General features: G+C 36.0%; 1 protein-coding gene across 1 annotated transcript in view; it reads right to left on the reverse strand.

The window, feature by feature from the left end:
* Nucleotides 1–1,222: 1,222 nt before the first annotated feature.
* The window catches only part of LOC121419769 (presequence protease, mitochondrial-like), a 53,409-nt gene continuing 30,131 nt past the window's right edge, over nucleotides 1,223–24,500 (reverse strand). Inside the window, exons 11-26 of the mRNA XM_041614226.1 lie at nucleotides 24,240–24,353; nucleotides 22,448–22,544; nucleotides 20,643–20,916; nucleotides 19,677–19,793; nucleotides 18,805–18,934; nucleotides 17,576–17,696; nucleotides 16,168–16,244; nucleotides 14,895–15,060; nucleotides 14,402–14,502; nucleotides 13,311–13,422; nucleotides 10,743–10,855; nucleotides 9,820–9,873; nucleotides 9,234–9,305; nucleotides 7,019–7,133; nucleotides 3,813–3,946; nucleotides 1,223–3,504 (exon numbers count right to left, since the gene is read on the reverse strand). Coding sequence (XP_041470160.1) covers nucleotides 3,411–3,504; nucleotides 3,813–3,946; nucleotides 7,019–7,133; nucleotides 9,234–9,305; nucleotides 9,820–9,873; nucleotides 10,743–10,855; nucleotides 13,311–13,422; nucleotides 14,402–14,502; nucleotides 14,895–15,060; nucleotides 16,168–16,244; nucleotides 17,576–17,696; nucleotides 18,805–18,934; nucleotides 19,677–19,793; nucleotides 20,643–20,916; nucleotides 22,448–22,544; nucleotides 24,240–24,353 — 1,891 coding nt within the window. The 3' untranslated portion in view covers nucleotides 1,223–3,410. The remainder of the gene's footprint in view (nucleotides 3,505–3,812; nucleotides 3,947–7,018; nucleotides 7,134–9,233; nucleotides 9,306–9,819; nucleotides 9,874–10,742; nucleotides 10,856–13,310; nucleotides 13,423–14,401; nucleotides 14,503–14,894; nucleotides 15,061–16,167; nucleotides 16,245–17,575; nucleotides 17,697–18,804; nucleotides 18,935–19,676; nucleotides 19,794–20,642; nucleotides 20,917–22,447; nucleotides 22,545–24,239; nucleotides 24,354–24,500) is intronic.

Raw genomic sequence — 24,500 nt, forward strand, 5'->3', positions numbered from 1 at the left:
AAAATCATTTGGTTTTCTAACTATGTGGGTGCCGTTGAAACTGTCTATCAAGAACGCCAAAGATTTAAATTTGCCTTTAGGTTACAGCAGGTGGTAACTAGAAACAGGTTTTTGAAAACTTGTTAAAAATATACATGTATCACATATTCAAGGAGAATAGTAAATATCTTCTCTGTGGATAAGTGGTCCTTACTAACAGGTCACTTATATCTCTATAAATGTTTGGTCAAAGTTAACCTTGGGTAAACTTTATCAATGCAAGTTTACCTCGGGGTAACTTAACCAAAGCAAGTTAACCTTGAGTTAACTTAACCTGAACTTGACCAGTGCAAGTACATCTAGGATTTACTAAACCAATGCAATTGGAGCACATGTAAATAATGCATTTGAAAGTGAGAAAACCACTTGGTGTGTCATAGTTCAGTCTTTACTTGCAGTTTTATGAAACATCACCTTGGTTTATAGACTGCATTATTTCATTAAATGGACAAACTCTCCGCAATTTAATTTATGGAGGCAATGAAATACATATGCTATTTCTACATTGTTTTTATCAAGGTTTTTATGTTATACACAAGACTGTGACAAGAGCTCAAATAAGTGTTTGATAAAGCTGAAATTGAAAGATCTCCCATTCTTTTTTACAGATGAAAATTAAAATGAGCTGAAAATCAAAATCAAAATTAGCTGAAATCAGCTGTACATTTGAGTATAAAATATGAGTATAATTTCAAAACAAACTGTAGTCAGAGATAATCTATTGCACTTATATTTTACATACTGTGTAATAAGATACTAAGTGATTGAAAACTACACCTTTGTTTGCTTCATGCTAGGAAAAAAACTCATGACATCATTTTTTTTATGCCATAAATATTTTTTTCACGAGTTTGGACAAAGAAAAATACAAAGAGTTTTAACAAATAACATTTTCCAGAGTTTTGCAGTTAAAAAAAAGGAATGTCTCTTGCCTGTTCAATATTCATTGAATTCTATTTTATTTTACACAGAAATATTGCTGTCCTTTTTCACTGAGCACGCTCATGCCATGTGTAAAAAAAAACAACATACACCTTTAAGCTCCATATGATTTGAACATTTAAAACAAATAAAATTCCACAAAAATTTATGAATGATTTATGAATGTATCATATCTTATATGATAATATATATTTGTGTACTTAAAAGAACTGTGAATTCCAACAATACTTTATACTTCATAATTTTGGAAGATACCACATTTCAGCAGAAAAATGACCACAAAATGGCTGCTATTCATATCTCATCTGTGTGTACATGTACTCAGTACAGAGAGGGGCAAAGTTATGTAACCACTAACCAATAGCTTGGAAAGGTTACAGTTCTGGGGACCTGCTTCATTGACAGCTAGTCATGGTAACTGTACCTTTATGGCAACAACCTTGGTAACAGAACCCATTAGTCAATCACAATTAAGGTTTCAATGGTAGTAACAATAGTTACCATAGTTGTGCGACTCTATAAAACGGGTTCCTGATCCTCTTCTCCTGACAATGCGTGGGGGAGTGAGAGGTTCTGGTGAGCATTTTATGAAAGTCCTGTTTTATCTGGCAGTAATACCATGATAGTAGCAATGCCTCTCAGCCAAATCAAGAGAAGATCTGACAACTTGTCGGACAAAAATGTTGAAGGAAATCTCCCCCAGGTTTCAGTACCAAATTCATGTCCTGATAAAGATGCATAGTCATTAATTCTACACATACATTTCCTACCACTCTTATTGAACTACATGTAATATTACCAGTCTTCAACTCTCTGTCATTGCTATTATTGACACCAAAAAGTAGCTTTATTCTTTTTCACTTTATGTGAAATGTCGAAAATGAAAGATGACATGCATGTATCCAAAATGATAGGCAAGATATCGGAGCTCACATTCCTTACAGAGTTTGTTATTTTTAGTTTGTCATATCATCATCGTAACTACCAGGGAGTCCTGGATTGTGATTGGCTGCTGAGCCACTGATCGATAAAATATCCTGAAATGAAGACATAAAAAGCAAATCTTGGATATTGTCTGTCTTTCATAACTGTTTATACTGTATTCATGTTTTTCTTAAAGAGCCTTCTTAATCCGCTTGTGAAATAAAGATGAAATTAAATGATAAGTAAATCAATTGCTTAGGATTTATTTTAATTGAGAAGATAGGAACCACACTGTTGGGCATCATAATTTTTGAAATCCAACTAACTGGAATCCAATTTGGTTGGAAAGATAGAAATTCAACTTATCAAATTCTACTTGGCATTGAAAGATTGGATTTCATATGTATGAAAAAATTGAATATCAATTTGATTGAAAAATAAATATGATTTGATTATGAAGATTGATATGAAATATGCAATTTTATTATAAAGAATGGAATCTAAATAAGATGACATCATATCCCTACAAAAAGAGAGAGGATTGTGACATTCTATTTTAGACAGATACTTGTCAGCTAATTTTTCCATAGAGAATGGAATGGAGCTAATATTCTCAGAAATACCTATAGAGATGTTCATTCCTCTCTCTTGAAAAAGTGTTTTTGATCTTGTTTCCTTCACATTTTGATGACTACAGCATGTGGAATGCCAATTAATATGATATTCCCTCAGGAATAGTAGCCTCCGCTCCTAATCAATAACTCACTGCTTCAGTACATTTCATCCCTGACTTATCATAATGGTAAGAGGTTTAATCAAATTGGCATCCTGAAGCTTCGAAAATCGTCATCAATTACAGATTTGCTTAGATATGAAAGCCTCCACCCCAAGGAGTGATAATTCACTCATTGGGAATAATCGATGACTGTCTTGTCATTATGGTAACAGGGTCAATCAATATGGCGTCCTTGAGCTCCAAAAACCTTCATCAATTTAAGATTTCCTTAGATACAAGAGCTTCCTCTCCAAGAATTGATAACTCACTTTGGGTATAATCCATGACTTTCTTATCATTATGGTAACAGGGTCAAACAATATGGTGTCTTGAAGGTCCAGAAATCCTTATCAGATTCTTAATCAATTTAAGATTTGCTCAGATATGAAAGCTTCCACTCCAAATGTTAACTCACTCTAGAGTAAAATCCATTTCATATCATTATGATAACAGGGTAAATCAAGATGGCATTCTGGATGTCCAGAAATCCTCCTGAATTTCATATTTCCTCAGATACGAAAGCTTTCTTTCTGAGAGATGATAACTTACTCTGGGTATAATACATTACTGTCTCATCATTATGGTAACAGGGTCAATCAATATGGCATCCTTGGGCTCCGGAAATCCTCATTAATTTCATATTTCCTAAGATAGGAAAGCTATCAGTCTGAGAATTGATAACTTGCTCTTTGCCTTGGATGTGAAAGCTTCCACTCCAAGGAATGATAACTCACTCTTTAAGTATACTCCATCCCTGACTTGTCATGGAGGTAGTTGGTCCTAGCAGAGCAGAGGCATTGGTCCTCTTACCGGCCAACAAATACCTGGATGGAATCCCAAAACGATAATAGTCACATTTATATCACAATAACTACTTCATTTCAAAGTGCTTTACAATATATAATTATTGCAGCTCAGTCATTGCAGATTTTTCGCTCTTCATCAAGTGACATTTTCAGCTTTCAAACTTCTGCTTCCAAGACCAAAATCTTTCAAATATACACCATTCTGTTTTCATAGTTTTCTGCCTTCACATAAACCCTTAACCAGGCTGGACTCCCTTTAACTTCAAAGAAGCACTTTATGAGAAATAAGATTGTTCTAAAGGTACCCTCCAAGTTTTTGTAATTACCTTTCTGCAACATCTTTGAGATCATCTTTGGTGACAGCAAAGAGTGCATCCCTGTGGGACTGCTTGATATCATCACTGATGCCTGTGGTGAAGAGAGTTACACCCTTTTCTGATGGCGAAAGTGGACCATCCACCTGTATGAAATAGACGTACATAAGAAATGCATGGTATATTAACATAACTGTTACTGACACTAGATTAAAGAACAATGAATAGCAAGGGAGGGGGAGGGATAGATTACCAAGTGTAAAACAAATAGATGAATATGACAGACTTGCTTTTCCATCTTACATCATATACATATACTGAGGAATGCTTTTTCATATCTTACACCATTTTATGGCTCTTCCTATGAAAATCAAGGGTGCCATCACAGACAAAAAGCACAAATTTGTGCTAAATGTCTAACAATAGCTGTTTTTAATTACAATCTTTGTACCATTTTAATGTAAATCAATGGGTTTTATGAAAAGTCAAGGTCTTTCTTTCTTGTTTATCCTCAGATGACATTTAGTTTGAATACCATCAATCAGGTTTAGCGAAACAAATAAAAACAAGTGGAATGCCTCTGGCCGTCTCACCTGCATCACGCGGTTCAATATAGCAGCAGTGCTGACTTTGAATACTACTCTAACTCGCACAAGATGTTCAGTGATACATGGTTACTCTTATGTCCAAGTTTAATGAACTAGACCACTTTTTATGAACTAGACCAATAAACTTACAGAGATATGATTATTCAACAAAAAACCCAAACATGGCCAAAGTTCATTGACCTTACATGACCTTTGACCTTGATCATGTGACCTGAAACTCCAACAGGATGTTCAGTGATACTTGATTACTCTTATGTACAAGTTTCATGAATCAGATCCATAAACTTTCAAAGTTATGATGGTAATTCAACAGATACACCCAATTCGGCCAAAGTTCATTGACCTTTGACCTTGGTCATGTGACCTGAAACGCGCACAGGATGTTCAGTGATACTTGATTACTCTAATGTCCAAGTTTAATGAACTAGACCAATAAACTTTCAAAGTTATGATGGTAATTCAACAGATACCCCCGATTCGGACAAAGTTCATTGACCCTAAATGACCTTTGACCTTAATCATGAGACCTGAAACTTGCACAAAATTTTCAGTGATGATTGATTACTATTATGTCCAAGTTTCATGAATCAGATCCATAAACGTTCAAAGTTATGATGGGAATTCAACAGATATCCCCAATTCGGCCAAAGTTCATTGACCCTAAATGACCTTTGACCTTGGTCATGTGACGTGAAACTCATGCAGGATGTTCAGTGATACTTGATTAACCTTATGTCCAAGTTTCATGAACTAGGTCCATATATTTTCTAAGTTATGATGACATTTCAAAAATTTAACCTCAGGTTAAGATTTCGATGTTGATTCCTCCAACATGGTCTAAGTTCATTGACCCTAAATGACCTTTGACCTTGGTCATGTGACATGAAACTCTAATAGGATGTTCAGTAATACTTGATTAACCTTATGGCCAAGTTTTATGAACTAGGTCCATATACTTTCTAAGTTATGACATCATTTCAAAAACTTAACCTCAGGTTAAGATTTGATGTTGACGCCGCCACCGACGCCGCCGCCGCCGTCGGAAAAGCGGCGCCTATAGTCTCACTTTGCTTCGCAGGTGAGACAAAAATGGATAGCAAAGAAACAAGTAACTATTCCTATCTTATTTACTATATCTTGTAGATGAAATGAAAATGTAACTCCCAAGAATTAACAAGTGGAATGCCTCTGGCCGTCTCACCTGCATCACGCGGTTCAATATAGCAGCAGTGCTGACTTTGAATACTACTCTAACTCGCACAAGATGTTCAGTGATACATGGTTACTCTTATGTCCACTTTTTATGAACTAGACCAATAAACTTACAGAGATATGATTATTCAACAAAAAACCCAAACATGGCCAAAGTTCATTGACCTTACATGACCTTTGACCTTGATCATGTGACCTGAAACTCCAACAGGATGTTCAGTGATACTTGATTACTCTTATGTACAAGTTTCATGAATCAGATCCATAAACTTTCAAAGTTATGATGGTAATTCAACAGATACACCCAATTTGGCCAAAGTTCATTGACCTTTGACCTTGGTCATGTGACCTGAAACGCGCACAGGATGTTCAGTGATACTTGATTACTCTAATGTCCAAGTTTAATGAACTAGACCAATAAACTTTCAAAGTTATGATGGTAATTCAACAGATACCCCCGATTCGGCCAAAGTTCATTGACCCTAAATGACCTTTGACCTTAATCATGAGACCTGAATCTTGCACAAAATTTTCAGTGATGCTTGATTACTATTATGTCCAAGTTTCATGAATCAGATCCATAAACGTTCAAAGTTATGATGGGAATTCAACAGATATCCCCAATTCGGCCAAAGTTCATTGACCCTAAATGACCTTTGACCTTGGTCATGTGACGTGAAACTCATGCAGGATGTTCAGTGATACTTGATTAACCTTATGTCCAAGTTTCATGAACTAGGTCCATATATTTTCTAAGTTATGATGACATTTCAAAAACTTAACCTCAGGTTAAGATTTCGATGTTGATTCCTCCAACATGGCCTAAGTTCATTGACCCTAAATGACCTTTGACCTTGGTCATGTGACATGAAACTCTAATAGGATGTTCAGTAATACTTGATTAAGCTTATGGCCAAGTTTTATTAACTAGGTCCATATACTTTCTAAGTTATGACATCATTTCAAAAACTTAACCTCAGGTTAAGATTTGATGTTGACGCCGCCGCCGCCGCCGTCGGAAAAGCGGCGCCTATAGTCTCACTTTGCTTCGCAGGTGAGACAAAAATTACAAACAGTACCCTTGAGGTATACATAAATTATACTAGGTGAGATTCAGGTGAACAAATTAGGTTAACAATTAGTCACCAACCGGTTGCGGGGGGGGGGCAAAAATTAGCCATTCAGGAATGATTACATTGACAAATTTTGTACATAAACATAATCTCTATTACATCATCAAAATTGAAACAAAATCAAACTGGAAAAAATAGATGATTTTGTTCAATGAATAGGGAAGAAATCTCATAGTTTGATTTTTCTCTGTTTATTCAAGTCAACATTTTCCTAGGGTTGACTTGGCTTTAAGAAGTCTGCAACCACTTATGTCAATAGACTTACCACTGAGAAGACTGAAAGCTTAGCTTCATCAATGTCTTGTTGGGTAAACTTGCCATCTATGGCCCATTGGACGGATGATTCAAAGGCTGACATTGTATCCACTGTGTTGGGGTCCCTGGAAATATAGACAAGAAACCAAATGTATGTTTTATTCAACTCAATTTACTTATATACCAAACAGGAACATCAATTAAATATCGTAGTGGGGGTGTAGTGGTCTAGTGGTTACGATTCTCGTATTTCAAATCAGAAGGGATGTAGATTCGAATCCCAGCCATTGGCGTGTTTCCTCTAGCAAGAAATTTACCCACATTGTGCTGCACTCTACCCAGGTGAGGTGAATGGGTACCCAGTAGGATTTATTCCTTAAATGCTTAATAAGCACCTATACAATGGCTCAGTTACAGTCAGGGAAGTAATATAAGTACATGTATCAAGCGCAGTAGAGTATATGCAATTATAGTAGCTGCGCTATACAAATGTATTATTATCATTATTACTGAAAGGGTAGCAGCCAAAAAGAAATGAATCTACAGCAGACATGTGAATTGTATCATGCATGTTTGTTCAAAATAAATCTAACTATGATTCATATTCATGCATTCATTGTTTTCTTGAAAATTCATTGTGCTTCTCTTTGTTTACAAAGGACATTGTGCAAATATCCTGCAGAAAAAATTATGACACTGTTGGATTTCCATAGAAATACCACTGATCCGATCAATTTTAAATATACAGAAATACAGAAATCCATCATTGACATAATTTTCTATTTAGGAAATTTGCTCAATGTCCCTTGAAAACAAAGAGAAGCATACTCATTTGTCAAGAAAACAGTGAATGTATGAATACATGTCATTTCTAGATAATATTTTGAACAAACATGTATTTTAGATGTTGCTGGCTTTCCATAGTTGCGATCCATCGGATCAATCACAACTCTTTGTAAGACGGGACCCCGATCTCCCAGATTATCAAGGCTTGAGCAGTTCATGAAGTGATGTAAAGCCCAGCACACAATATGCGATTGCAGCAAAATAGCAATGTGCGTGCTCATCTGCCAAGCACTGCAACTGCCATTCGACTTGTTGCAGAAAAATCACACACCAAACCTCAGACATTTGACATGCCAGGAATGTTCACGCAATTCTTCTACAATTTTTTAAAAATGTCAGCCAATCAATCACCATAAATGATGATGTCATGACCTATTTAGGAGAGCCAGTATGAAAAGATGCAATTTCCTTTTAAAGAGGGATACCTGCTGAAACACATGGCAAAAGACTTTTGACAAGGTACAAAGACAATCCTATGTTTAAGATTTTGTTGATTGCTTTTTATAGTATTCTTGGATCAGCACCACAATACAGTCTTTCATTTATCAATTACTACAGACCAAGCAGGTCTTTGCGCTCATCTTCAAAAACTTTTTTATTTAATTCTTAGCACTTTATGCGCTTTATAAGTCACATAATCATTATTAAGTACAAATCTTTAGAAATAGGGATCGGCTGCACTAAAATGTTGATTATTTCATGACATTTTCCATCAAGAGTATTAATGGACAAGTCCACCCCAACAAGAACTTGATTTGAATAAAAAGAGAAAAATTTAACAAGCATAACACTGAAAATTTCATCAAAATCGGATGTAAAACAAGAAGTTATGGCATTTTAAAGGTTCTCTTCATTTCACAAAACAGTTATATGCACATCTCAGTCGGTATGCAAATGAGGAACTGGTGACATCACTCACTCACTATTTCTTTTGTATTTTATTATATGAAATATTTTTATTTTCTCGTCATTGTCGTCTGAAATGAAGTTTCAGTCCTCCCTGAGCACGTGGAATTCCATTATTTTAACATTTTGTGCTTCAGGCAAGGAGGTCCTAATCGTCGAATTCGTAAAAATTGAAATATTGTATAATTCAAACAATAAAAAAACAAAAGAAATAGTGAGTGACTGACATCATCGACTCTCTCATTTGGATGTAACTGGCTCGTTCATATAACTATTTTGTTAAAAATAAGTGAAACTTTGAAATGTCATAACTTTCTTATTTTACATCCGATTTTGAAGAAATTTTCAGCATTGTGCTTGTCTGATTTTTCTCTATTGATTCAAATCAAAATTTTTCTGAGGTGGACTTGACCTTTAATGAAAACCCAAATGTAAAAGATCCAAAGCATGTACAAATAGGAAATGGTACAAACCTGTATGAATAAAATTTGAAAGCTCCTTCCGTACCCATCGATGCTCCGCCTCCGTATGCTCCTCCCTTCTCCCTATGTCACAACGAATGTTACATTTAGGTTGATAAATATAAACAATGCAGAAATGTACAGCTGATATAAAGTACATTTAAGTATTAAATGTATGCAAATATGGTGTGATCTAAAGATTTTACATATCCTCTTACAATTACATGAAAAAAAATCACAATTCTTGTTTACCTCGGGAAGCCACTTCAGCTCTTATGAACTGGTCTCCCAGCAGGCCTTACATAACATAGTTACTGTTAGCACCTGACAAGAAGGCAGCAGGTCCCATTTTTAAAGTCTTTGGTATGACTCGACTGGGGATTGAACCTACGACCTTACGGCCATGAGGCGGGTGCTCTACCACTGAGCCACCATGACTAGATGAATAAAATATTTGAATATAAATGAAACTTTCTTAGATAAAATTATCCATGCAGCTATGGGAAATATGGGAAAATGGAATCAATGAGATCAGACATACTGCTTTTGGACTAGATCAGTATGAAGGTGTTTCTCTTCTATGGGGATCAATTCTTACCTGATTTCTCTATGGAGGTATTTGGCAGACATCAAACGGGCAAGAACCCTCAACCTGCAAAAGAAAAGGTTAACTTTGGTTTGCTGCAGAGAAGCTGATTGATAGATGCAGATACATGTAATATTCAGGACTGTGCAAATTGTTCACACCTGTAAGCCAATGTATAAGACAGTGAGCGACCACATAAAAATAGCTAAAACAGGTGGTATTGCAAGAGCTGTGATACTTTTTAGCAGAAGACAAACATTAACAGCTGCAATGTGCTTTAATAAAGCTGAACCCCTATATATATATAGGGGTTCCTTCTATAGGGGTTCCTGTTCCTTCTACCATGTGTGGTAGAAGGAACAAAATCATTATCATCATCATCATCATCATATTCATTACCAGCATCATCATCATCATATTCACCATCATCTTCATAATCATCATCATCATCATAATCATCATAATCTTCACAATCATCACAATCATCATAATCACCATCATTATTTTTATACATAAAGTTTATATACATGCAATGCACTATCCAATCAGAATATCATCACCATAACGCTACTGTCAAATGAAAAAGAAAAAATTATTATACTCTACAAAGATCAAAGCATTGATTCGCCAACAGTAATTTTTCATAGAATTTCAGCACTTGCTATTGGCATCAGATTTCATGAAACTGGACTCGGATTGCAATGCAAGAAGTAGGGACAGTGATTTTCCGTAAAAAAAAAACTTTTTTCCTTTTCCTCTAATTCTGATTCAAATAAAATTTAGAACTGCAATTCTAGCAAAAACAACAATTTACTTTGACAAAACATAAATTCAATAAATTTATACACAAAAAGTAAAGAACCCAAACAGACTTTCTGTTTTGATCGACTGGTAAACAGAAAATCACTGTTCCTAAAGTAGCTGTAATGACTTACTTTGGGAAATCTTGGTGTGTATAAGGCACTCCACATACTGCATGGCTCATGTAATTAACAGGGAAAGGGAGTTCATAGTGTGTTCTTTCTTCTGAGGGACTGAAGTCTGATACCTACAGGAGAACAGCAAACTAATAAAACAGTGTGGCCAAGGCGAGCACATAATACACCCGCCTGTAAAGCAGAAAATGGAGTCATTGTCCAAGCAAGAAAAGTGGAGGGTGGCGACTTCATCTTTGACATTCTGACCTAAAAATCGATAAAATTGCTAGGATCTATGCTGGTATCATACAAACCAAATTATATAAGCCTAGGTTAAGGTTAACTGAAGTTATCAAGTTACTTTACAAGGAAAAGTTAACAGGCAGATGTACGATACGGAACGTGATACCATTTGTCCCATCTAGGACGGGCGTATAAAAAAAATATGATTATTACTTGCCTATTATTAGTACAGCACAATGCTGTACCAATTTCAATTTCTTGCTGAAGGAAATTACACAATGGTTAGCATTTGAACCTCTAACCCTGTTACAAAGTCTGGACACTTATAATCCACTAGGCCAAATAAAAGGGTATTTTTAATCCACTGAGTAAAAAGGTCCAATGAGTAGCATATATATATAGTCTAATAGTAAGAGTTGAAATTTCATAAGCGCCTTTTCCACAAGATACTATTACAAATCCTTTTGAGATATCATTCCTGGTCAGCACGAGAGAAAAATATATACAAAAAAATGACGAGGCGTTGACAGTTAGTCCGATGCATACATAATCAGGATATAAAAAATGGTAGGTATTTCAAGTTTTGCTTGAATTGAGCCCCCCCCCCCCTCTTGCTTTTTACCATCATTATAGATTTTTGTTTCGATATGGAAGGGCCAGGCAAAAAAAGCAAGAAGTGCTCAAAATTTCTGATGGTGCAAAAATTAAATGGTCACAATTTGGAAGAACAGGATGCTCAAAATTTAGCTCAATGATGTTTATTTCATTTTTTTTGTTCTTAAAAAATTTCTATTAGAACAAATAGTGATTTGGGTTTCATTAGTACCAGAAAGACATTCTGCAGAATTTTTTAGAGACATGTCTAAAATATCTAGGGGTCTTTTGCAGAAAGAGTTGCTTTCAAATGAAACCCTAAAAATCAAACACAACTTGACTTTTATCAAATAAAAAACAAGCATTTTGACATGTGAATGATAAAAAACCCTTTCTGCAAAGGGCCCCTGAAAATAAGATGACATTTTTGCAATGAAAAAATAAGAGCATGAAATAAAAATACACACATGTACCATTGCTCGGTGCAATAATTACCCCCCCGAAAAGCTCAAAAGAGCCCCCTGAAAAATCCCCATTCATCACAATTTTAAAGCTTATCACATGTTGAAGATTCAGGTAGCAAATTGTGAAAAGCACCCCCAAGAAGTGGAATGCCTCTGGCCGTCTCACCTGCATCACGGTTCAATATAGCAGCAGTGCTGACTTTGAATACTACTCTAACTCGCACAAGATGTTCAGTGATACATGGTTACTCTTATGTCCACTTTTTATGAACGAGACCAATAAACTTACAGAGATATGATGGTTATTCAACAAAAAACCCCAACATGGCCAAAGTTCATTGACCATACATGACCTTTGACCTTGATCATGTGACCTGAAACTCGCACAGGATGTTCAGTGATACTTGATTACTCTTATGTACAAGTTTCATGAATAAAATCCATTAACTTTCATAGTTTTGATGGTAATTCAACAGATAAACCCAATTCGGCCAAAGTTCATTGACCTTTGACCTTGGTCATGTGACCTGAAACGCGCACAGGATGTTCAGTGATATTTGATTACTCATATGTCCAAGTTTAATGAACTAGACTAATAAACTTTCAAAGTTATGATGGTAATTCAACAGATACCCCCGATTCGGCCAAAGTTCATTGACCCTAAATGACCTTTGACCTTAATCATGAGACCTGAAACTTGCACAAAATATTCAGTGATGCTTGATTACTATTATGTCCAAGTTTCATGAATCATATCCATAAACTTTCAAAGTTATGATGGGAATTCAACAGATATCCCCAATTCGGCCAAAGTTCATTGACCCTAAATGACCTTTGACCTTGGTCATGTGACGTGAAACTCATGCAGGATATTCAGTGATACTTGATTAACCTTATGTCCAAGTTTCATGAACTAGGTCCATATATTTTCCAAGTTATGATGACATTTCAAAAACTTAACCTCAGGTTAAGATTTCGATGTTGATTCCTCCAACATGGTCTAAGTTCATTGACCCTAAATGACCTTTGACCTTGGTCATGTGACATGAAACTTTAATAGGATGTTCAGTGATACTTGATTAACCTTATGGCCAAGTTTCATGAACTAGGTCCATATACTTTCTAAGTTATGATGTCATTTCAAAAACTTAACCTCAGGTTAAGATTTGATGTTGACGCCGCCGCCGCCGTCGGAAAAGCGGCGCCTATAGTCTCACTCTGCTTCGCAGGTGAGACAAAAATCAAAAAAATATTTTTTGTCTGATACAATTCCTGAAAAGTATACCTGGGTTAAATGTAAGTTATCCCCTATAGGTGATCCTGGTAGGTTATCTAGGAATCTCATCAGCTGATTGGTCGCTTCATCCATACCTTCGGGGCTAGAGTTCAATGCACACCTACAGGCAGCATCAATACATAGAAGAAAAATTAAGTCATTAATCCATCAGTTTGTGAAAATCAAAATTACTTTCACCCTCCGCTTACATTCTGTTAGAAAGTTGATTTATACTATATGTCTAACTTATACAATAGAAGGCGTATAAAAAACAAATAGACATGAATGGTTAACAGAGTTGTGGCTCCTGAGCAGTCTGCTGTTCAAGCCCTTCATTCGAGGTTAGGGTCTGAATGTGAAGCCTACAATGGCTTTTGTGCTGAAGGCCCTCTCGCTGAAACACCAAGTTTTATATGTGCTAGTCTTTGCCTAGGGTCCAACTTGTTGATCAAAGTTTTAATCAGGGTCTGTGCCTGCAGACTAGCTCCTGAGAGCTATGACTGCTTGTCCATATGTGATAGTATAAGGTCACTTTCATAACGTCAGTCTCATTAAGGTATGTATAGTTTGGTGGTGTCTGAAAAGATTGCAGAATTTCCCCACAATGGGTAAAGGACATGATCAGATACTTAACTCTTGATGAATTCTGATCCAAATTTGGGGCTTGACGGTGAACAGCTTAATATAACCCAAACATTTTAGTCAGTGCTCAATGCAACAGAACATTTTACACTCTGAGAGCTTGTTGGGGATAAAATCTTTCTTGAGCATTAAATAGGCAAGTCCATACAGACAAAAATATAAAATGCAAGGATGAAAATGAAAATTCAATTTCAATCAATCATAATGCTGAAAATTTCATGAAATCTGATGTGAAATTTCAACAAACAATCATAAGATACAGAGGCCGTGGAACAGTGTACACAGGGGGGGGGGGGGGGGCTGACCATCACAATCCTAAATTGTGATTTTTTTTTTGCACATAGCATCCATGGCCCCTGAGATATATAGCGTGCACTAAAGAGTATTAACATTTTGAATTCTATAATTTCAGAATACACTGTAGATTTGAAATAATGCCTAAGTTCCAAAGCAGTTACCTCATGTTGGTCTTGTTGAGTACTAAAGATGCGATAGTGCGAAGGTTGGCTAATACTGGATCCAGGTTCTCGGACTCAGCGAGTCCTTTTAAAAATGACACCTACAATTTGTACAGATATAAAGAGAATTGCTAGTTTGAGTACTTCATGCATAATGACAAGATTATATACATTTGCAAAGCTACATGTATTAGTCTTGATTTTAGACTTCAAAATATGAATTGAAATGTACTTTAACTTTACTAAGGTGCATTTATGATATTTATTTATCTTCATATGTGCTATACAAAATGTTTTTTTATCATTATCATTAGTATTTAATCAAAATTATTCAGAGTAAATTCTAGGTTGGGCTGAACAAGTTTGACCTAATTATTCTACAAGAAAAGAGCAAACATGTTACACGTGATAGGTTTGTGAGAAACAATGCTGTATATACACATACAATTCAACAGCTCAACAGTTGACAAAATCTGTAGGACACCTTAAGTACCTGGGTCATTCCTCCTGCTATCTCATGGAGCCTGCCAGAGGGCGACAGACTACTACCAGCTCGTTTCATGGCAAAGGCATGTCCCATGTGTGTGATAGAGTTGGCTATTTCCGCTGCTTCCATCCGTACCAAAGTAGCCAAACGATCCAGGTCATTCAGCCTTGGGCTAAAAAAAATTAAAAATGAATAGATATATCCTTTATGAACCAAGACTCTTTAGGGAATAAGTACACCTCCATTAATACGGAAGGTGAATTTCCACTTTGTGTAAAGCCCTCTGGCCCATATTCTGAAGTCCGTTTAAACTTGACCATGGTCCAACCCTGTGCTAAAATCACGGGAAGCAGAAAATGTCAAATGATTTCTTTACATAGTATATTTCCGCTCTCTCACCTAGTTCTATAATGGTGACAATTATCTTTCCGAGAGTGTCAAATGAGTTTATAAATCAAACCACTTCTGTTAGCTATTCATATTACAATGGGCTATCATAGTTTATCCACAACTGAAGACCAGAGTTAATTTAAACCTGACTTCAGAGTATGGGCTGATTTTTGTCTACTTTCTGTTTGGTCTCATAATGCTAGATCATTTTTATCAAGTCTGTCTACTACCATGAGAATTGCCATTTAGCCCATTTACGATTTTGTTCAAATTTCAGTTCGGCTATTTCCGTTTCGTTCAATATCCGCTTGGTCTATTGTCATTATCATTTGTTTTGATGTTGACTGTGCCTGGGAGGCAAAAAGTGAACTAAATCACTGTGACCCACAGGTCTCTCATCCTAATATAATTGATTTAACAAATAAAGCAGCGAGTTCTTAACAGGCAAATGGTGGTGTTTTCTACTGTAACATAGCCTGCATCTATGTAACAGGGGAGGGTCAGGTACACAATGCAGGCTTCAGTCATCTGCCCAGGGTGGACTCGAACCAACATACTTTGGTTCGACAGGCAGACGGTTAACTGACTGATCGGACTCGCTCCCTCCAACAAATAGTCTATATCGTAATATGAACTCTTTATGAACCTAATTTCCATTTGACAAAATCACCCAAAATACATAGGCAGAGTGGAAATTAGTCAAACTGGGTGTTAGAATAAATGAGAATTGGACAAATTATTAGACCAGTTGTAGTGAAATCCAAACTTCAAGTTTACAAAATTGATAGAGAAAAACATGGGTTTAGCCCATGTGGTATTAGACTGTAAGAGAACGTGACCGACTACATGTACATGTAGATGAAGTGAATATTATAGGGACTACACTAACCTTGTGAATACTTTGAGAAGAAGATCAAACATATCTGGCAAATTCCTGTCCAAACAGAAGGAGAATAGGCTGATCCCCTGCAAAAATGCAAAAACAGAAGTCTAGACCTCAATTCCAAATGTAATAACTACATCCATCTTTGTTCTAAAAAAAAAACGTTATTTACAATATATCATACTGACATCTATCAATAACAACAACAACAACAACAATAATACCAGTAAATATTTACGTAGAGTATCTTTGCATGTAATAAGCAGATATCCATCTCGTTAGATGCTCATGTATATAACCCTGGCTTCCCTAGTCTACAGATTCCGGTGTTTACAGATTCTTGCGGAAATAGTTCCTACTCTTACCCATTTACTTCACATAGGTCGAGTGCAACACCTTGTGGATAAATTTCTTGCAAAAGGAAATTACCCCATGGCCGGAATTTCAAACCTGCAAACCTCTGTTTCAAAGGCTGTGGTTCGAACCACCAGACCACAATGCTCTACATGTATATATAGAGAAGTGTGCTTTCTAGTGGTTAGTTTCCTTATTTACAATATGACTTTTCATCATCATTTGTTTCTCAAAATGTATGATTTTTTAAAATGATATTCTTTTCTTTGGATTAGACCGAGCCTTCGAGATGAAATAGGCACAGTCTACATAAGATGCGGTTGCCACCACTGTCATATTTTCAAAGTATAGCATTTTCTGAGCTGCCCTCAAACTTTTGAATTTTTGAGATACAAGTATAAACACCCCATCAAAATTTTGTGGAAAGACAGGCAGTCTGAAATCATACCCCAATTTTCAACAAGCTCTTCAAATATAGAAGATACATTTGTAAGTAGTGATGTAACAGAGATTCTTTTAGAAAACGAGTATTTCTCTCGCAACAAATGTAATCAAAGCTTGATAATCCAAAATTACATTTCAGTAAATCTGGATGCACAGCTCAATGATATCCCACTAACTTCCAACCCAATTTTTTTTCTTCAATATCAAATTAATAGATACAATTTATTAAAAAAAAAAACAAGTTAGCACAAAAAAAAAAAAAAAAATCTATCCATGATTACATGATTTCAAAATGATAGGTCAGCAGCCACCCATGATGCCCACATACAACTACACACTGGGTTGAGAAAGTTCCTGTAATTTGCTATTTGCTCTCACTCTGCAAGAATCCCGTGAAAATTCTCAAAATTCTGACAAGTACCAACTGTTAGCGGGTAAATTCATTTGGGAATATGACAAGTAATTTGCTTTTACACAGCCAAAAATAAATGGTATTTTCTGATAGTGGTAGATCAGAGTTAAATCTCTCGATAAGATAATACCTGTATTCGTGAACTTAGAGGTGGTCTGAATACACCCATTATTAATCAGACCCATCCCCCTTTACATTAATTACCTGTTCATACTGCATGATATCGCTGTGATATTGAGCTATGTGTCTTGATGTTGTGATTCCGCCAGTCTTCAATTCTTCCTTCTGAGCAAACTCAATAAAATCCAGCTCTCCTGCACCCATCCTGCGACATGGAAGGATGTTAACAAGTAATGTCACCCGATTATACTATAACATTTCTTCTGAACAAACTCAATGACATCTAGCTCTCCTGCACATATGGATACCAGAGAACCTCCAAAAGCCGAGGATACCGTTACTCAAAATTTATCCTGCATGCATCCTACATGTTCATCATTCAAACACATGAATCAGCTACATGTATTTCATTCAGAAGCACAAAGATGATTTTAAAGGTAAGTCCACAAAAACAAAAATGTCTTCTTTCTGAGCAAACTATAAAACCTAATGATAATAGTACTATGACACTTGCACATCATGCCCTAGTGCTCCATCTTGTGAAGCATAATGTATAGATTAAACGAGAACTTACCTGAGTTTGAAGTTTGATCTTCATTTTATGAAGTAACGGAGAGTCGAGGGATTATGTGAGCTCACAGAATCCCGTAACGAGAAGTTACGAGATAAAATGGCCAGTGTAGGGCATTGCTTGAAGGGTCAATCCAACAATTAAAATATTTAAAAGTTTGTCAAGACAAAGTTTGGGGAAAATTCTTGTGAACTGTTTTCATGGACAAGTCATACTTTGACACGAACGGCACACAGTTTACGACAAGTTCAGAACTTTATAGTTCATGACTATTCACAAATGGTTCATGACTAGCTCATGAATGTGTTACGCGTAATTCCCACACGTCTCAATTGTTTGCAAAACACTCATATGCATGCACAGTTTGCAGGACACAGGGGTACCATGGGGCAACAAGTATGAGGATTTATCAGACTGCTTTCGCACAACATTGTGGATCTACAGGTAAGCTCCATCATGGTTAATTGATCACAAAATAGAAACCTGTGCATTATTTGTTGTAAAAGAAAATGGATCCCAGTATGGATTTACAGTAGAACGATAGTTAAATATGTTAACCCCACTCTAAATTCAACCAATAAACGCATCTAGGAAAGCTGCCAAAAACCCCCCCAAAAAAAATATATTCTGAAAAAAAAATTGGAACACAATCTAGGGCTTTAGTATAAACTGGCCGGGGATGGAAGGACACTTGTTCACAACTTAAAGATGCCTTGAATATGAATAGTTTGATAATACTCACTTTGTGATGACATTGCAGAAGAGAGGCAGGTAGATTTGGAGGTTATCAGGAATGTTGTCGGGTGTGAACAGGGCCCGAAAGTACGTAATCCCATTGATTGGCTGCTCACAGAACTGCGTGTGAACACCACCTGCATGGGAAAGATGCAAATACAAAAACCAAAACTGTTCATATATTATGTGACCTGCCACCCCAAAAAAGTTTAGTTAAATAAAAAAGAGAAAAATCAAACAATCATAACACTAAGAATTTCCTAGACAATATGAATATGGACAGGTTGGAAATATGCAACATTCTATTAAAGGCATGGTCACACCGCCCGAGCATTGTTGGAGCGGTCGTGGAGCTGAGAAAAAAATCATCACCGCTCGCTACCGTTCACCATTTTCTATTGTTTTATTTTGTGTTTTCGATTTTTTCCCCAATATTGTGAGCGAAATTCGACCCTCTTCCCCTACCGCTCCAACAACGCTCGGCCGGTGTGACCAGGTCTTAACACAGGGAATTCTAAAAGAAAGAGTCAAAATTAAATTTCTGCTGTCTTTGTTTCTCAAAATAAAGAAAGATTTTTTATAATGGCTCATCATTAATGTAATAAATTGTCAATTATTTTCAATAGAAATCAAACCTTTTTTCCACACAGTAAGATTCTCAAATCACTAAAATGACTTGCATATACAAAGATGGGATGCAATTAGAAGGTGATGAACATGATTGTTTCATTTGTATTTTTCTAAAGCTAATTTTTATTCATCATGGTGATAATCTAATCATCGAAAAATGATGTGCTTACAGAAAATATTTTGATTGCATACATGAAAGCATTTGGTAATAGGATACACTTCCATACTTGTTTGATTCAGTTTTCGTACCTATATTCCTCAATTCAATAGCAGTTCTTTTGACCTTTGCATCGATGTCACTGATCTTCAAGCTTGGTAGGCAGGTTATGTCTTCTTCTCTCTTCTGTTCTTCAGCCAATTCTAAGCCTATTAACGAGAGTTATAAAGATGCCCCATTAAATGTTATGCAGAGGGGGAAACATACCGTAAAGGAGAGGGTGACTTATTTATCTATTCAAATATACCTGTATTTTGACAGGATAATAAGATCAGAATGAGACACAGTTTTTTATCTTGGTCCTGGAGAAGGCATTGTGCTGATTAGTCCCCCTGCCCGCTTTTTTAGAGAGCAATCAGTGTAATGTTGACAACAGTTTAAGAACTGAGCAGACTAGAATCATATGACTAATGGCATGTTGCTTGCTATTAATACATGCTTTTAACATCAGCAGCAGCATCATCATATTCATCATCATCACCATTGTCATTGTTATGATTGTTATCTCCATTAAAGTTTCATCATTTTCATTAACCTCATTATAATTATTATGAACATGGTCAATATCATTCATAATAATTACCATTATCTTAGTCATCATCACCACCATGATCTTCATCATCACCACCATCATCATCATCATCATCATCATCATCATCATCATCATCATCATCATCATCCTCATCATCATCATCACCATCAGCATTACAATCATCATGATCATTATCGTCATCATGACCATCATTACCATTATAATCATCATCATCATCAACACCAATATCACCATCATCAATGACATCTACACTGTCACCACCATTACAATCTTCATCATCATCTACATCATCATCATCACCATCAATATCACCATCATCATCAACATCTACACTGTCACCACCACCACCACCACCACCACCATTATCATCATCATCATCATCATCACCACCATCATCATCATCATCATCATCTTATCATCAGCACCATTTCCATCACCATCTTACCTCTGTCGTATATATCCTTCTTGTCAGCCTCTGTTAATCTTGCAACCATCCCATCCAGTTTTTCTTTCTCCTCCCTCTCCTGTTCCTCCACATAATCCTCCTTGGGTTTCATGGTAAGCCACAATTTATGCTGGTTGTCCTGGAAGTATTCCTTGACCTTTGACTGCAGGTAGTTGGGGTCGGCGGCCATCTTGGCTTTGAAGCTATCAACAAGCTGATTGACCTTTAGGTTGGTTGATGGGTCATTGCCATGGTTCCAACTCGGCATGACAGCCTAAATTTCATCAATTTTGTTTGAAAGGCTCTTTAATTTATAGTTAGTGGTTTGTTTACTTTATCAAACTATTCATCATGTTTGCATGGTACAAGTATTATACATTTGTATCAATTTAAGATATCAATATCCCCAAATCATAAAAACCTCATTTTACATAGAAACCTTCAAGTTTGCTGTGATTTAAAAGTATACCCTCCTGATTCATGTACAAAAAAGTTTGTCCAAATATCCTGTCAACATCCAAAACAGTTTGAATTAAAAAGAAAATAATCAGATAGACCAATCCCCACACAGGAATGAGTTCATACCAGTGCACTGAACTAATAGACATAGCACTCTCACACTATACAAATACTTTTGTGCATGACTGTACAGGAATTTCAAACTTTGTTATAAAACCACTTTTTTAACATGGAATGGTCTAAAAATTAGGATTTCTTCTTTGCATACGTAAAGTTAGGGGCAATTCCAAGGCAAAAGTGGACATTTTCCAAAAAATTATATTGGCTCTATTTTAAATCTGGATCAAATTTTTCTATTAAAACTCATATGGGATTTCATAAATACAAAAGGGGAACATAATCAGCCACAATTTTGTTTCTTACGCATCTCCTTATAGGAGAATCCAAACCAAACAAAAAATAATTCTATACATGGGACTACATATATTGTTTATTACTTAATTTCAATTTAACAGAAAACTATTGCTTGTTTTGTACAATTTTCTTTTGGATAATCTGAAGGTCATCATTTTACATCATATCAAAAGAAAATTTTAAAATGTAAGTTCATTTCATGTTTCCTGTGTGTGAATATTTCAGATGCCACTCCGTAACTGTCACTCCGTAACCAGGGATGGTTTATGTTTTTAAGTTGTAATTAATGAAAAAATACACAATTTTTTTAATGTAATGCGGCATATTAAAGCTAGAACAACATAGAATCCAATCAATAACTCAATATTGTGATAGCCATTTAAAGTTCAGGTTTAGAGCAATATGTTTTCTCCTCAAATATGCATGTCCATTTTACATCACTCTGGAACCATGATTATGAATATTCATATCTCATTAATTCAGTGGATCAAAATAACATATGTTATTATTTTGAAAAGTGGGTTTCAGCAACTACTGTCAGGTACCATTTCTTTGAAAATAACTATTAAAATATGGGTAATATCTTTGTTTGAATGCTAAAAACTTGTTTCTGAATGTCACTCTGTAACCATGGAACTGCCCTTAGCCAGATAAGTTTTTAACAGGCAAATTTCTCATGAAAACAAGAATTCTCATTTTCATAAACAATGACAGTTGACAAAAATATTCAATGGCCACCAAACACTTGTAAAATCGAGATGCTAGAAGACACTCAAGCAATGTCATCTAATTCACACTGTTGACCCTTCATCAAAACTTCAGACAGACTTTGAGCCAAGGTATAAAGTAGTACATGTATACCTTGTGAAATAGATGCTGTTGCCATCAACATCCATTTCACAAGGAGAGAGATAAAGGAGTACAGTACTTACAGCAGCTACACCAAGGCCAAAATGAGTGGATTGATGTTTGTTAGAGAGCTCTATCTTATGAAGGATGGCCTCAATTCTTTCAGCTTCAAACCCCTTCCTAGTTACAAGAATGGTGAGAGATTATAGTAAGAATAATAATAAAACAAATCATATTTAATACTTAATTCTCTATGCACTCTTAAACTTAAACATCTACAAGAGCTACAATAACTCAATAACTGCTTGAATGCATTTATACATCTTAATAACAAAACAGCCTACATATAATATTAGGAATTAAAAAGGTGTGCATTTTAGAGTTCTATTAAACTGAGAATGGCAAATATTTTTATTTGAATTACAAAGTGCTGGTGCTAAAAATACAAATGCTTGGTTACCATTATGTTTGTAGATGATTAAAATGGATATACATATGAAGCTTGAATGTTTAATCAAAGTGTATAATAAATCTATGCACTTAATAATATAAACACCACCAATGTTTTATATCAAAGGTTCCATATGGACATTTGTTGAGGAGGATGCTTGTGTTTGAGGAGGCTGGTCGGAGGGAAAGTGGGTAAACGAAGAAAACATGGTCGGAGCAAGTGGTGGAGTAGGGGGGTTGGTTGAGGGAGGGGCATGCTCTGAATATGTTAACTCTTTGCCTGCCAAGGACGACTCGCGGCACATACAGCGGACTGCCAATGACGACTCAAGTCACAGTTCGCACACAATGCATACGGCACCCCAAAATTAATGTGGCGCAGGGGGATAGTGTAAGTGGCGGGCAGAGTTAAATAGGAGGGAGGGGATTAGGGAGATCCCTGTGAGTCCGATCTGAATCCAGCATCCACATAGTCAGGGACTTAACCAAATTCAAACCTGTACAATGCCTACTTAGCTTGTTGTACGCGAGCAAATGGGAGGCTGAATGTCAAACATGTGTACCGTTGCACGCATGACATACCATCCAAAATGTACCGTTCATGGCTTCAGGAGGTGATGTCACAATACAATTCAATTCATTGCGCTCAGTAAAAATGAAGGTGAAATACGCATCTAGCCTGCTGGCTTAGTGCGCAATGCTGCCCGAGGTCAATTACTCTTGTGGGATTTAGCTTTTCCCTTTCAATATTTTAGCTCCATTTTCATTGACTACTGTTATACAACATAAATAGCGAATATTCTTATTCGTGCAATGGTGCGAGATGACACATTAGGTGAAGAAAGAGACACTCTATTCATAGCATAATGAGGATCTTTTCTTTCACCTCATGTGAAATCTCGCACCATCGCATTCATGCCTATTTGCTATTTGGATACTACTTCTACTACCACCACTATCACTAGAATTTTGAAGAAAGTAAACTTGATGCTGAAAGAATATCAACTGCTTTCATTTTTGGATTCTTATAACAGATAAATTTTGAACAAGAATTGAAAGCAAAAAGATGACATTATACAATAAATGTGATGCACATCATTCAAGCACACTTAAATATTTCACATCATTTCTACTGAAAACCCAAAAGGCAGGAGACCATCAAGATCAGCAACTCTAATGGGATTGGATATTGGCCTCTCTGTAAATTAATTATTTGCAAAACAAATATTATACAATCAATTAGTGTATATTTTGCGACACAAATGAAAGAGTAAGTCTCACAAAATCTCATGTTCACAAAACAAAAAGGCAATCATGACTGTAATTGGAAGGATGCAAAATATGGTTCATTTCTACCAATCAATCTCTTTTGGTCTATAGGTACCGACACCTTAATGACACACTGACAAATTGGCAAGTTCATACCTGATAACTTTTGCTATGGTGTCTTCAATGATCTTTTTTACTTTGTCCACATCTTCTTCAGCTAATCCTCGAAGGCCAATACTGAATGTTGAGTCTCTCGTTTGACTGCTGTACCTGGATATTACACACAGAAGTATGCAAAGTTTTAACTAAACATACTTTAAATATTATAGCTGCATGTAACTTGAAGGGCACGATTATGATTTAGTTGATTTATGCAGATTTCAGGAGTTATCACAAATGTGGAAACCAGTTTCGCAT

This window comes from Lytechinus variegatus, chromosome 1, assembly GCF_018143015.1.
Source record: "Lytechinus variegatus isolate NC3 chromosome 1, Lvar_3.0, whole genome shotgun sequence".
NCBI lineage: Eukaryota > Metazoa > Echinodermata > Echinoidea > Temnopleuroida > Toxopneustidae > Lytechinus > Lytechinus variegatus.